The 12,271-nt window shown below is 42.7% G+C and overlaps 1 protein-coding gene across 2 annotated transcripts; it reads left to right on the top strand.

Moving 5' to 3' along the window:
* The first annotated feature begins 4,127 nt into the window (after window positions 1-4,127).
* mynn (myoneurin) lies at window positions 4,128-12,260 on the top strand. Of its 2 annotated transcripts, XM_064332595.1 has the most exons (9): window positions 4,128-4,277; window positions 4,889-5,187; window positions 5,398-5,941; window positions 5,972-6,251; window positions 6,926-7,085; window positions 8,575-8,753; window positions 9,473-9,556; window positions 9,950-10,036; window positions 11,117-12,260. In XM_064332595.1, the coding sequence occupies exons 2-9, from the start codon at window positions 4,910-4,912 to the stop codon at window positions 11,350-11,352; spliced, it is 1,848 nt and encodes a 615-aa protein (XP_064188665.1). In that variant the 5' UTR covers window positions 4,128-4,277; window positions 4,889-4,909; the 3' UTR covers window positions 11,353-12,260. The 2 variants fall into 2 exon arrangements, with proteins under 2 accessions (XP_064188665.1, XP_064188664.1); XM_064332594.1 differs by having other exon boundaries at window positions 5,398-6,251.
* The last annotated feature ends 11 nt before the right edge of the window (window positions 12,261-12,271 follow it).

Here is a 12,271-nt window from a genome sequence, read left to right on the forward strand (position 1 = left end):
AGCATATTGGAGTTGAAATTAAATAATGAATATGAGCTCAAGGTGCAGACCTTCAGCTTTAATTTGAATGTATTTAAATCCAAATCAAGTGAACGGTGTAGGAATTACAGCACTTTTCATATGTGGTCCCCCCTTTTTAAGGGACCAAAGGTAATTGGACAATTAGCTGCTCAGCTGTTCCATGGCCAGGTGTGTCTTATTCCCTCATTATTTCATCTACAAGTAAGCAGATAAAAGGTCTAAATTGATTTCAAGTGTGGCATGTGCATTTGGAATCTGTTGCTGTTAACTCTCAATATGAAGTCCAAAGAGAGTCACTGTCGGTGAAGCAAGCCATCATTAGGCTGAAAGAAAACCCATCAGAGAGATAGCAAAAACATTCTTAAAAGGAAAGAAGGCATTGGTGAGCTCAGGAACACCAAAAGGCCCGGAAGACCACGGAAAACAACTGGTGGATGACAGAATACTTTCCCTGATGAAGAAAAACCCCTTCACAACAGTTGGCCAGATCAAGAACACCCTCCAGGAGGTAGGCGTATCTGTGTCAAAGTCAACAATTAAGAGAATACTTCACCAGAGTAAATACAGAGGGTTTACCACAAGATGTAAACCATTGGTAAGCCTCAAAAACAGGAAGACCAGATTAGAGTTTGCCAAAAAAACATCTAAAAAAGCCTGTACAGTTCTGGAACAACATACTATGGACACATGAGACAAAGGTCAACTTGTACCAGAATGATGGGAAGAGAAGAGCATGGAGAAGGGAAGGAACTGCTCATTTTCCAAAGCATACCACCTCATCTGTGAAGCATGGTGTGGAGGTAGTGTTATGGCGTGGGCATGTGTGGCTGCCACTGGAACTGGTTCCCTTGTATTTATTGATGATGTGACTGCTGACAAAAGCAGCAGGATGAATTCTGAAGTGTATAAGGCTATATTATCTGCTTTGATTCAGCCAAATGCTTCAAAACTCATTTGACGGCGCTTCACAGTGCAGATGGACAATGACCCGAAGCATACTGCGAAAGCAATCCAAGACTTTTTTAAGGCAAAGAAGTGGAATGTTCCGCAATGGCCAAGTCAGTCACCTGACCTGAATCTAATTGAGCATGGATTTGCTTCACTTGCTGAAAGCAAAACTGAAGGCAAAACGCCCCAAGAACAAGCAGGAAGACAGCTGCAGTAGAGGCCTGGCAGAGCATCACCAGGTAAGAAACCCAGCGTCTGGTGATGAGTATGGGTTCAAGACTTCAGGCAGTCATTGACTGCAAAGGATTTGCAACCAAATATTAAAAATGACAATTTAATTTATGATTATAAATTAATAATCATAAATTATGTATAAAAATGGTTGTAATTCCTACATTGTTCATACAATATTTTTGACAAAACCCTTAAATTAAAGCTGAAAGTCTACACTTAAATCACACCTCGATTGTTTCATTTAAAATACATTGTGGTGGTGTACAGAGCCAATATGATGGAAATTGTGTCACTGTCCAAATACTTATGGACCTGACTGTAAGTGACTTTCAATTTTCATAGATAGATAGATAACAACACGATAATTACCAGTGTCATTTTTTAAAGTGTATCCCCAGCAAGTAGACAGATAATGTCAGATAAGAACTTGTTTTTATTCTGCAACGAATGACATTCATGGATTTTGCTGTGGTTTTGGGAATTCAACTCCGCAGGACATGGAAGACCACCGCTGGGTACATCATAAGCCGCGTTTCCACCGCAGGAACTTTCCCCAGGAACTAGGAACCTTTTGAGGAACTCAGTGCGTTTCCACCGCAGGAACCAGGGTCTAAATTAAGTTCCGGGGACTTTACCCCTAAAAAAGTCCCTGCTCGGGGGGTAGTACTTTCGAAAAGTACAGGAAATTTTGGGGAGGGGCGCAAGCGCTGAACATTTCTGATTGGTCGAGTACTCGCAGAATTTTATTTCAACCACCATTTTTTAAAATCTGCAGCCGCAAATAACTTGAATTCACACATTATATGTTATGCAGCGCAGCCTACTTTTGGTTATAACCTGCCAACGTCTACAGATGAGAAATTAAGATTTGATTTTTTTTTTTATATCAGCTTTAAAATGTGGATTTACAGTAGATTTTAGCATGAGGATATAGGGAAAAACTCACCCTAGAATTAGTGTAGCCTAATCTTACTGCTAATGTCCCCCTTACATTACAAAAGTAATGTAGCCTAAGGGGACATCAGTTCAGGGCACTTAAAAAATAAAAATAAATTTTAAAAAAAGTAAAGAGAGTGCAGAGCTGGGTCCAAAATTGTATTAAAATGCATTGCATCCACTATACAGTAAAGTTGATCAAACAAAACAAAAACACAATATGCACAACAACTGACAAATCAAATGGAAAACACAGCTTATGTTATATTTTGGTAGAGAAAGAGAGAGAGTTTTTATAGTGGCAATATGGTGTGGCAAGGTGTGTTCTATTACACACATTTAGCTAACTGACTAGTACTGGTAGTTTAACTTAAGGCACAGTGGTGGCTGTTGAAAATCGAGGCGGCAGAAAACTTCCCCTGATTATTAGTCTTGACTTCCAATCATTTTCCTTGATTAACAAGTCTGCCCACGATCTGAAAAATTCAATTGTAGATAAAGTTTCCTTCGTCACGCCATGCTATGAAGATCAAATAAATTCAAAATAAATTATAAACTCAAAAATGCCATCTAACCTGTGCTCGTTCAAGTGACAAAATCTGCGTATTCCAGATCTTTGCCATGAACATTTTCGGAGTGTGTAGGCTACGTTTATCCAGTTTTTAATATGCTAGTGTAGATTGAAATGTGCACAATTTTGTGACGCAAATAGAATGTTTTTCTCGTCTAAACTAATTGAGGAGACCTGTCTCTATCATATTTAGTAATATGTCATTTCTAATCAAGTACAATAATTAAAAACAAGTTGACACCAATAACAACGTTAATCAGTTTAAGGGATTTTCTGCCTGCTTAACCTTGTAGCCTAGGCCTATATGGCCTAACAAAATACTTGGTAGATGTGTTAATCACCGCTGATGGCGTTAATTTCTACTTGTTTAACGTGACTTTCGAAACAGCGATATATTTACCCACTAGCCACATCTGTCCAAAATGTAAACAAGTAAGGCAGTCTTCACGGTCGGGGAAAATTTTATGACAGTGCCACCTAGCGAGTGAACACCACAAACGGTGGTGGTGTAACAGTTATTGGCTCATTACTTTTGTGGCGAAAACCTGCGGTGAAAACTTGCGAATTTCGCCGAAAAGCGACTAGTTTGCAGGTAAGTAATTTACGTTGGGGATACAGTAAAAGCAAACTGGAAAAATCACCTTCCTCACTTTTTGTCAGAGTAAAATAACAGGTTAGTAATCGTCCCTTTTGCTTTTTCAAACTGCCACAATTTTACTCTGCGATTTTTCAATTCCACAAAAAGACCAGGAAGACTAGACATAGGCTATGGACTCTAATTTATGGTGCATGGTTCGCATCTGGATGGCACGCTTCAAGTATTTAGCTGCTCCGCTAGCAGTAACTTTAAAAGATGAAAGCAAACGGTGGCTGTACCACTGCAATATTAATTTAAATTTTCACGCAAGTCCGAGTTTTCATTCTATTTATTCTTGTCATTTTTCGATTATATGGAAATGACGATGACAGTCGAATTAACCAATTCAACAGCCAATTGTTTACGATGTGTCCATGTTCCATCCAGTTAGACAGGAAAGCACGCCCTCAGCCAACCTGAGCTGTGAAGCACCCATTTTCTCATCAAACTGAAGAAAAATTTGTTAAATAGGTCATTATAATAAGTTATAAATTAAAGTATGTTTATTCCATATATAAGAGGAGTCGCACGAACGCGTATCGCCTTTGTAGCCTACCCTGATGAAGGCACGCCAATTTATAACCAAATAACAAAACAAATCTTTTTTCACTGGAGATTGGGTGTTGTGGAGTATTCTGTATTGCGGACAAGAACTCAACCTCGCAATGAGGACATCTCCATTCTGATAATATTTTGATACTATTTGAAGGCAAGTCAGCGTTTCTTTTGCCACTTCTGTATGATTATTCCAGGTTTATTCTAAAGGAGTTTGCGCTTGTGGGAGCGGAAATTACGTTGTGTAATGATGGTCAGAGCGTAAATCCTGTGACATCATCAAAAGACGCCTGAAAGCGAAATAGTGGTATTAAGAAGGTACCCTGGTTCTGCAAACATCTTGCTTTTTGAAAGAGAGTCGTACTTTGAGCTACTGTAAGTTACCTTTAAAGTGGTTGCATTTCGTGTTGTGTGTGCATATCAGCTAGCTGGGGTGTTTTAACTTCTCCAGAACGTCCGTTTTTTAAATAAACCGTGTTGTTCTTTCTGGCGGACCGGTAGCTTCTTAAGTTAGCCAGTTTGGATTTCCATGTCTGAGAAAACGTATATCCGGTTTATGCTTGAGTTTGAAGCGGTTTTAAAAACTGCTTTCTTGTATTTATTTGTGAAATGTTATGGAAATCACTATGAAAGCGGTTACAGCCTTCCGCATGTGACACGCCTTATCCCGTCTACATAATATTGTTTTAGTTAACTTATGTTGCAGTAGCTAACACAAGTAAAGTTAAACGAATGTTTCATTGGCTTGCCATTTGTCATCTCACATGTCTCTATCGTGGTATCACTGCTGTGGAAAATTCTAGCTAACGTAGCTAGCTACGTAGATTACTTTTTAGTCGCGATCTTTTAAAATTACGTCATCTGCTGAAAATGACCAGTGCAACACGATAGATAGCTATCGTTTGTTTTTGTATTTTGCTCCCCCACTTACGTATTGTAGCATTTTTATTATCTTGTATCCATTGTCAATAATTATAACATTGCAGGTGAAGCGGGTTAGCAGTGGAATGGCTATGCAGTCACTTCCTCACAGCGAGCGACTCCTGGAGCAGTTGAGGAAGCAGCTGGAGGCCGGCTGCTTCTGTGACTGTACTGTCGCAATAGGCCCTTCCCGGTTCCGAGCCCACCGAAACGTTTTGGCGGCGTTCAGTGAATATTTTAGCTCCCAGTGGCAGAGCTCAGCGGAAAATTGCGTCACCACCTCACTGGATCCTGAATGTGTCAACGAGCAAGTGTTCCAGAAGTTGCTGGACTACGTATACACCGGGTACCTGAATGTTGACAGGTAGCCATAGGCGATGATTTTCTACTTTTTAATTGGTCCTAATATTTGATTACTTAGTGGTAATTAAATCAACTAATGGGAGTACTTTTAATTACCATCATTGTGAAATGCTCCATCGTGTAATATTATCATCACATTCCTTCTATTTCGTAAAACATGTATGCCGTTTTGCTTGATTTGTCTCATGTTTTACATGGGGTTGGTGTACAGCGACAACGTAGAAGATATCTGCAAGGCTGCCAGTTTTCTTCAGATGGAAGACGTCATTACACTCTGCATCCTGGTCCAGGAAGACATCAAGCCCGTCTTTGTCGGGACAGGGGAGACGAGTGACACCCACGAGCAAGAACCTGCCCCACCCAGCTCGGACGCCTACGACTCTTTTGAACCTGAAGAGGAGGAGGAGGTGGGGGCTCCCGAGGACGTGAACCACGGGCAGGGGGATCAGCAGCCCACAGCGCACGAGGAAGAGGAGGCGCAGGAGCATGGTGAGGTGGTGGAGGTGATGGAGGCAGAAGTATCGAGGACCAGGGTGTCGCAGAGGGCCAGGAAGCCTAAGGTCATGCCGGATGGCAGCATCCTAAAGAACTGCACTGTTGTCCTCCAGCGAGAAACCAGGCATCTCATTGGGCAGCCCGACCTGGTGGGGCAGCCCAAACCTCCCGGCAGGTCCCCGGGCAGGCCCCCAGGGGCACGGGCCAGCCAGGCGCTTCGCGCTGACGCGGAAGATCGCGATTGGCAGGCGCCGTGGGCGGTGGGCGGCGAGGACGGCCCGGAAGAGGAGCAGCGCCCCCCCAAGAGGAAGAGGGGCCGGCCGAGGAAGGGCAGGCTCAAGGAGAACCGCTCGCATGCCCCGTCCTCCGACCCGGACGAGGACGACGAGCAGCTGGTGTTCGTGGAGGGCAAGCCCGTGTGCCGCGTCTGCGGGCGGGTGTTCTCCGAGTCGAGCAGCGTGCGGCGCCACATGCGCATTCACCGCGGCGTCAAGCCGTACCAGTGCCAGCTCTGCAACAAAGCCTTCCGCCAGGGGAACCAGCTGAAGACGCACATGCGAACACACACAGGTGAGGTGCCTTCAGCCTCTGGAGCCCACGGGGCTGTGGCTCAAGTGGAGAGGTGCGTGGTCTTCAAAAGCAGTCTGTGATTTTTAGTTATGGTGTGTTCACATTGGCTCTTACAATGCTTTGCACCTTTTGCAGATATTCCCTTGCCCCCAAACAAATGAAACTGTACGTAAGCTCTGTTGAAACCTAGCTGTAGATTGAGATCTCTGGTTATTATGCAATAGATGTGCACCTCATTATGGCCTTCTCCTGCATGTGAGTAGTTTCAGAGTAGTAACCATACTCTCCTACACAGTGCAGTCCAGATGACAAAAATCCCATTGTTGCCTAGTCAAGGGAAGGAGCTGTCATGGAGTTGCGTGTGCCACCAATTGAAAATCGGGACAGTTAGCCACTTGATACTAGCACCAATGTGAATGCACCTTCAGGCTTTTCTGTCCAAATAGCAAGGCTTCCGCTTTTAGTTGAGTGTCTAGTCGAGATTTACATATCTGATTTGTTTTATTTTTGACTTGATTCAGAAAATTCAGTGTTTTTTCTCTCTCTCTCTTTTGGTTTATTTTAAAATAAAGTGCATGTATTTTTCCCCTCCCTGTGTCCAACATGATTGTCAATCATAAAAATGTCCCCTGTCAATGTTGAACGTTGTACTGTGTTTTATCTTCTGCACACAGGGGAGAAGCCCTTCCAGTGTGACATATGCGATAAGAGTTTTGCCCAGAAGTGCCAGGTGGTCTTCCACCGCCGCATGCACCACGGAGAGGAGAAGCCCTACAAGTGTGGTTCTTGTGGGCTGCAGTTCGCCACCTCCAGTAACTTCAAAATACATGTCAGGTAGGAGCTTTGGGAATTCTGGGAAATCCTGACAGTGAGCAGTGTTGCCAATTAATTTTTTTGTAGAGTTGGTAGGGACAGCTTGATTTGTGGCTTAAACATGGCCAAATGATGTGATAGTATAATTTTAGCTAATATTTGCAGTGTAATTCTTGCATTTTAGCTACTATTTGGATTCAAAACGGTGTTGCCAGATTATGGGGGAAAGAATGAAACTCCACGAAACACGAATCTTGAGTAGGCTGTGTAGGTACCTCCAAAATGTACTCTCTCTGGGCTTTTTTGTATAAATTTGTAAAAAAAAAAAAAATAGAAAAGCAAAATTATAAATGAAAATATAACTAAATCTGGGAATTCCAAAAATGGACATAAACAGAATCCTACAAAAAATATTTAGTAATGCCATAAACATTTGTATCCCAGATATGGAGATTAAGATGTTTGTAGAAGTTTTCTTATTAGGCTAATAAAACAACAAAATCGGGACAATTGCTTTTACTTAAGTAAACAACTGAACATTAGTAGAGGAAGTGGTTGAAGTAAACAAGTTTTGTTAAACAGTTGAAGTTGTCTCACAGAAGGTATATAAAATGGATATGTAGAATTGGCTTTTTATATTTAAACGCATTGGGGCACTAATAATAATCAACTCTTTGGGACACAGTTGGTAATGTTGCTGAAAGTGAGTCATTTTTAGTAAGTGACTAGGTGCTTTTTTTGGGGGGTTGCTATCCACAATGTAGTTGCAACACTGACAGAGGTGCTGAGCTCCAACCCCAAGTCAATTTAAAAAAGTTAAATTGGTAAGGACCTAACCCTTCCTCTAGAACAAGTGTTTTCAACCAGCTTTGGTACAGGGTCCCCCACCCAGACTCAAAGGCATCCCAGAGACCCCCCATCATTAATTTAAAAGGTTTATGTATATATTTTTAAAGAGTCGATGCAGATCAAGTCTGGCCAGGAACCCCCTACAATACCTTCGAGGACCTCCAAGGGTCCATGGACCAGGCCCCCTGTTGAAAATCCAGCCCCTAGAAAGCACACAAACGCATATAAATGTGTGTTATTAGTGGACATGATTGATAGGCATAAAGTCACCTACTAATACAAATGGCACTTTCAAAGAAGTTCAGCCCCTGGTAGAAATAGTTAACTTCTGCATTTGAAACTCAGAGTATAAACTTGAATGCAAAATTCCTTCCAGTAGTTCTTCATCCAAATTTTGATTGATTTAATCCACCCTGTAGGTGCTGTAAAGGGGTTTTCTGGTTTTTCACTTAGAATCATCAGCAACCAGATTAGACCCATTAAACCAGATGAGGTGAGGTAACTGTTACCAGCTACTTTAATTGATCCATTTAGCGCCAAGTAACAACAGAAACTGGACCACACCCCTGGCTCTCCCGGGCCAAGGGGTAGGACCACCACCAGTAAAAGTCTGTTGTGGGAGGTTGCTTATTGTGTCCCTCTGCTGCTGCCCTGCTGGCAGGAAACACAGTGGAGAAAAGCCATACGGGTGTGACCGCTGTGGGAAACACTTCGCCCAGGCCAGCACGCTGACCTACCACATGCGCAGGCACACGGGTGAGAAGCCCTACGTCTGCGACACCTGCGGCAAGGCCTTCGCCGTCTCCAGCTCCCTGCTCGCCCACTCCAGGAAGCACACAGGTAAAGGAGAGCCCCTACCCCCTATGTTTTCTTTCATTTAAAATATAGCTACTATGTTTTCATCACCAAGCGTAACCTTGTGAGGCTCCTGGATGGCACATCCTACTAAAGCACAAGCCCCTGAGAAGCAATGTGCCTCCAGTCCTGAGCATGCTCCGTGTCAGCCGGCCCGCAGCCCATGCAGTCTGACAGCGTATTTGCCTGCGGTAGAGGGATTCATTTGGAAGGGTGTTGCCCATCTCATCATGCAGCAGTGACTCCCCTGCTCAACTGAGTGCCTGCAGTCTGCCTGCAAGGTGTAACTGCACAGCTGGTGATTGCAGAAGGATAAGAAGGGAACAGCTGGCTGCATGCATTTTGGACAACGTGCTATTACACGGCCTTCCAAATTGTTGGAGGACATTGCACGTTGAGATAGGCCTCTAGTTATGATACAGCCCTGTAATATAGAGAGAAAATAGAAAACCTGGGGGGTGGGGGATGAAAGAAATGTCTGTCTGTATTTCTTGCTAGCAATGTAGTTAAAAGGAATATTTCTAAATATTTTTTGTAGCTGGCCAATAGATTTGACACAGACAGGCACTGCAAGTTCATTTTCATATCTTCACATCAGTTTTTAGGCCCGTGGTAGTTTTTTGTGGGAGGACTTACTTATTCCTGCCTGTTTGAATAAAATCAGCGATTGGATGGTTAATTGTCATGTCTCTGATCTCAAACAGGAGATACTTCCTGCTTCTGTATAGTGTGCAACAAAACGTTCACGAACGCGGAAGAACTCGAAAAGCACTTCCCGTGTTCAAAAGGTGAGCATCCAACAGACACGCATCGATGTCTGCACATTAAGCCAGCATGCGTTGATTATATTGTATGATTTCGCATTAATATTTTAATTACCATGGTTGTGTACAAATTAAGCGGAATAATTGGGAGATTTCTCTCCACCCAGTTCATCTAAATATGGGAGTAAGTAGGTTTTATTAAAACATGTTAAAGTTGAAGTGTTGTGAAAGAATGAAAAAATCGTAATACTCACTGAAATGCTTTACACGAGGTTACGAACAACACACTTAACATTTCACTAAATAGCCCTCAAAACCTTGCTTTAGCATTGGCTGAGCACTAACCAGTCTGTGAAATGGCAAGTGCATGTTTACAGCACTTTTGTGCCTCATTGTAAATATGTCCTTTTCTGACAGGTATGAAGAAAATTGAGTGTGACCTCTGTGAAAAGTCCTACACGGGGGCAAAGTATCTGAAGAAGCACAAATTGAAAGTACACAACAGTAAGCCCACCACCCCCTCCAATTTCAGTTCTATGTCTAGGCTTGTTTACGATAAAGTAAAAGTAAAAAATGAATAAATAAAAGTCAATTTGCAGAGCTTCAGTGTCAATGTTATTCAACGAATATAAGCACATTTATATCACCTACTGTACGTGGCCTTATCTCTGTTCAGTGTGTTATTAGATGTGGTTTTGGAGGAGAACAAACGGTGCTGAGCACTGAGTTGTTGGTCGGTCTTCGCTTGATGTCACGCAAGCAGTTGCCTAGAAGAGTTGTAAATTAGAGTGCAGGCCTACTGTGTAGTAATCTTTGAGTGTATAGAAGTAGAAGCCTAAGTCAAGGAATCGCCCAAGCCCAATTGGCCATTCCTGATGCTGCTGGTAGCACATCAAATTACTCCTCAAAGTCTCCTTGTCATGTCAGCAGATGTGTGGTAGTCTGACGTAGCAGATAATTTGAAAAAAAATGGAGAGAAAGAAAAACTTGAATTCAAGTACGGCTGTCTGGTGGCTTCTGTGCTGAAAATCGACTGGGCAGAAAACTTCCCCTTAAACTGATTATTGGTCTCAACCTATTTTCAATCATTTTCCTTGATTATCAATACATTGATTAATTCACAAAATACTTAATGCCATCAGACACCGCCAGTTCTTCTTAATTAGGCTTTTAGGTGAGTAATAAAATTCTTAATTGCAACACAAAACTGCATTTTATTATTTGAAATTGTGAATATAGGTACTACTCTTCGTTCTTGGCTGTCGCTCAGAGAATATTCATGGAAAAGGTCTGCAATGCGCAGATTTTGTAATTAAGTGCAGGTTTTGTTAGCTAGCCTTTATTGTAGGTTGTGCTGAATGCTAACATGGTACGCATCTTTATTTGTTAACTGTACTTAGCAATTAAAACAGATTTTTATGAATTGTATTTATAATATAAGTTTAACACCGGTGTATTACTCGTGTTTTTAGAGGGAACGCCGGTGTTAAAATAGTAACATCGTGAGAAGCTTACCAGTGACTACATTACTGTCTGTATTCTGAATCTTGTGTTTTCTTATTTGTCATCCTCTGCAAACCAAAGTTCCCGAGCAAGACCAGGCGGCGCTCCCGTTCCCACTTAACATCCCTATCGACCACCAGTCCCTGCTGTCCCGCGTCCCCCCAGGACCCAGCACAGCGGAGCTGATGACCAGAGCCAAAGCCGCCGCCGATGCCGAAGCCGCCACTGCGGCTGCTGCCGCCACCGAAGCAGCCACCGCTGCTGCCGCCATCAACCAAACGGTGACCGAGTTCATCCTCTTCCAGACTCTCGACTGAGGCTCCGTCCCCGTTCCCACCCACCGCCTGGCTCGCGCTGCACAGGGCCTGGTAGCTTGGCTGTCTGCAGCTTTGCACTGAACCTTCCTGCCTTGTGCAAATACCTAATTCACTTTATCCCCCCCATTGGTTGGTTGTGTTCCCAGCATGGTCATGATGGAGGGGGTGTGAGTGGCACAGGATTAGTAGGGCAGGGCAGGGTTGGGAGTTTCCTGCTTGTTGCATCACCCTTGCATAAAGAGCATGGAGTGCTTACTCTGGCTTTAATATGGAGTAGCACTGAGGACACGACTGAATGCTGTAGGTTAGAATCTCAGGTCAGACGTTGGAGTGGAGCACAGGGCATTCCATTGCAGTGCATATTCAGGTGGAGAAATGACTTGCGGATGCAAAAGGACACGCATCGCTTGCTAGGGACAGCGATTTCAAGAAAATGGATGACGTAATGGACTAAATGATGTGATCTCACTTTTCAATGAAGTCTGACTGTTGGGACATTGATTTGAATTCTGACACTTGTGGATTTCTAAATCATCGTGAAACATGGTTTTTATTGTTTAATTTCTCAGGATCAGTAATTTTTTTCAAAAGAAAAAAAAACATTTGTGGGATTATGTTGTAGGCAGGTAATGAGTCGCATCATAAAATGATTTAGAAGTACTTTGAAAACAAGATTAAAGAGTCTGAAGGGGGAAGTTAGTTTTTTGCATTTTAAAAGCTATTACTAAAGTGGATTACAGATTCAATTTCTAGTTGAGTTAGCGAGCAGGTGTGACAGTTCATAGATGCACCTTGTTGGTAAAATGGCCAGCCCAGATGGGCTGAATGGGCTAATGTCAGTTAACATTATGTTCTTATAAATGCAGGCATACATTCACATTATTAAATAAATTTTCTGTTTCTGTTTTTCTATGCCTCT

This window comes from Anguilla rostrata, chromosome 4, assembly GCF_018555375.3.
Source record: "Anguilla rostrata isolate EN2019 chromosome 4, ASM1855537v3, whole genome shotgun sequence".
NCBI classification, from domain to species: Eukaryota; Metazoa; Chordata; class Actinopteri; order Anguilliformes; family Anguillidae; genus Anguilla; species Anguilla rostrata.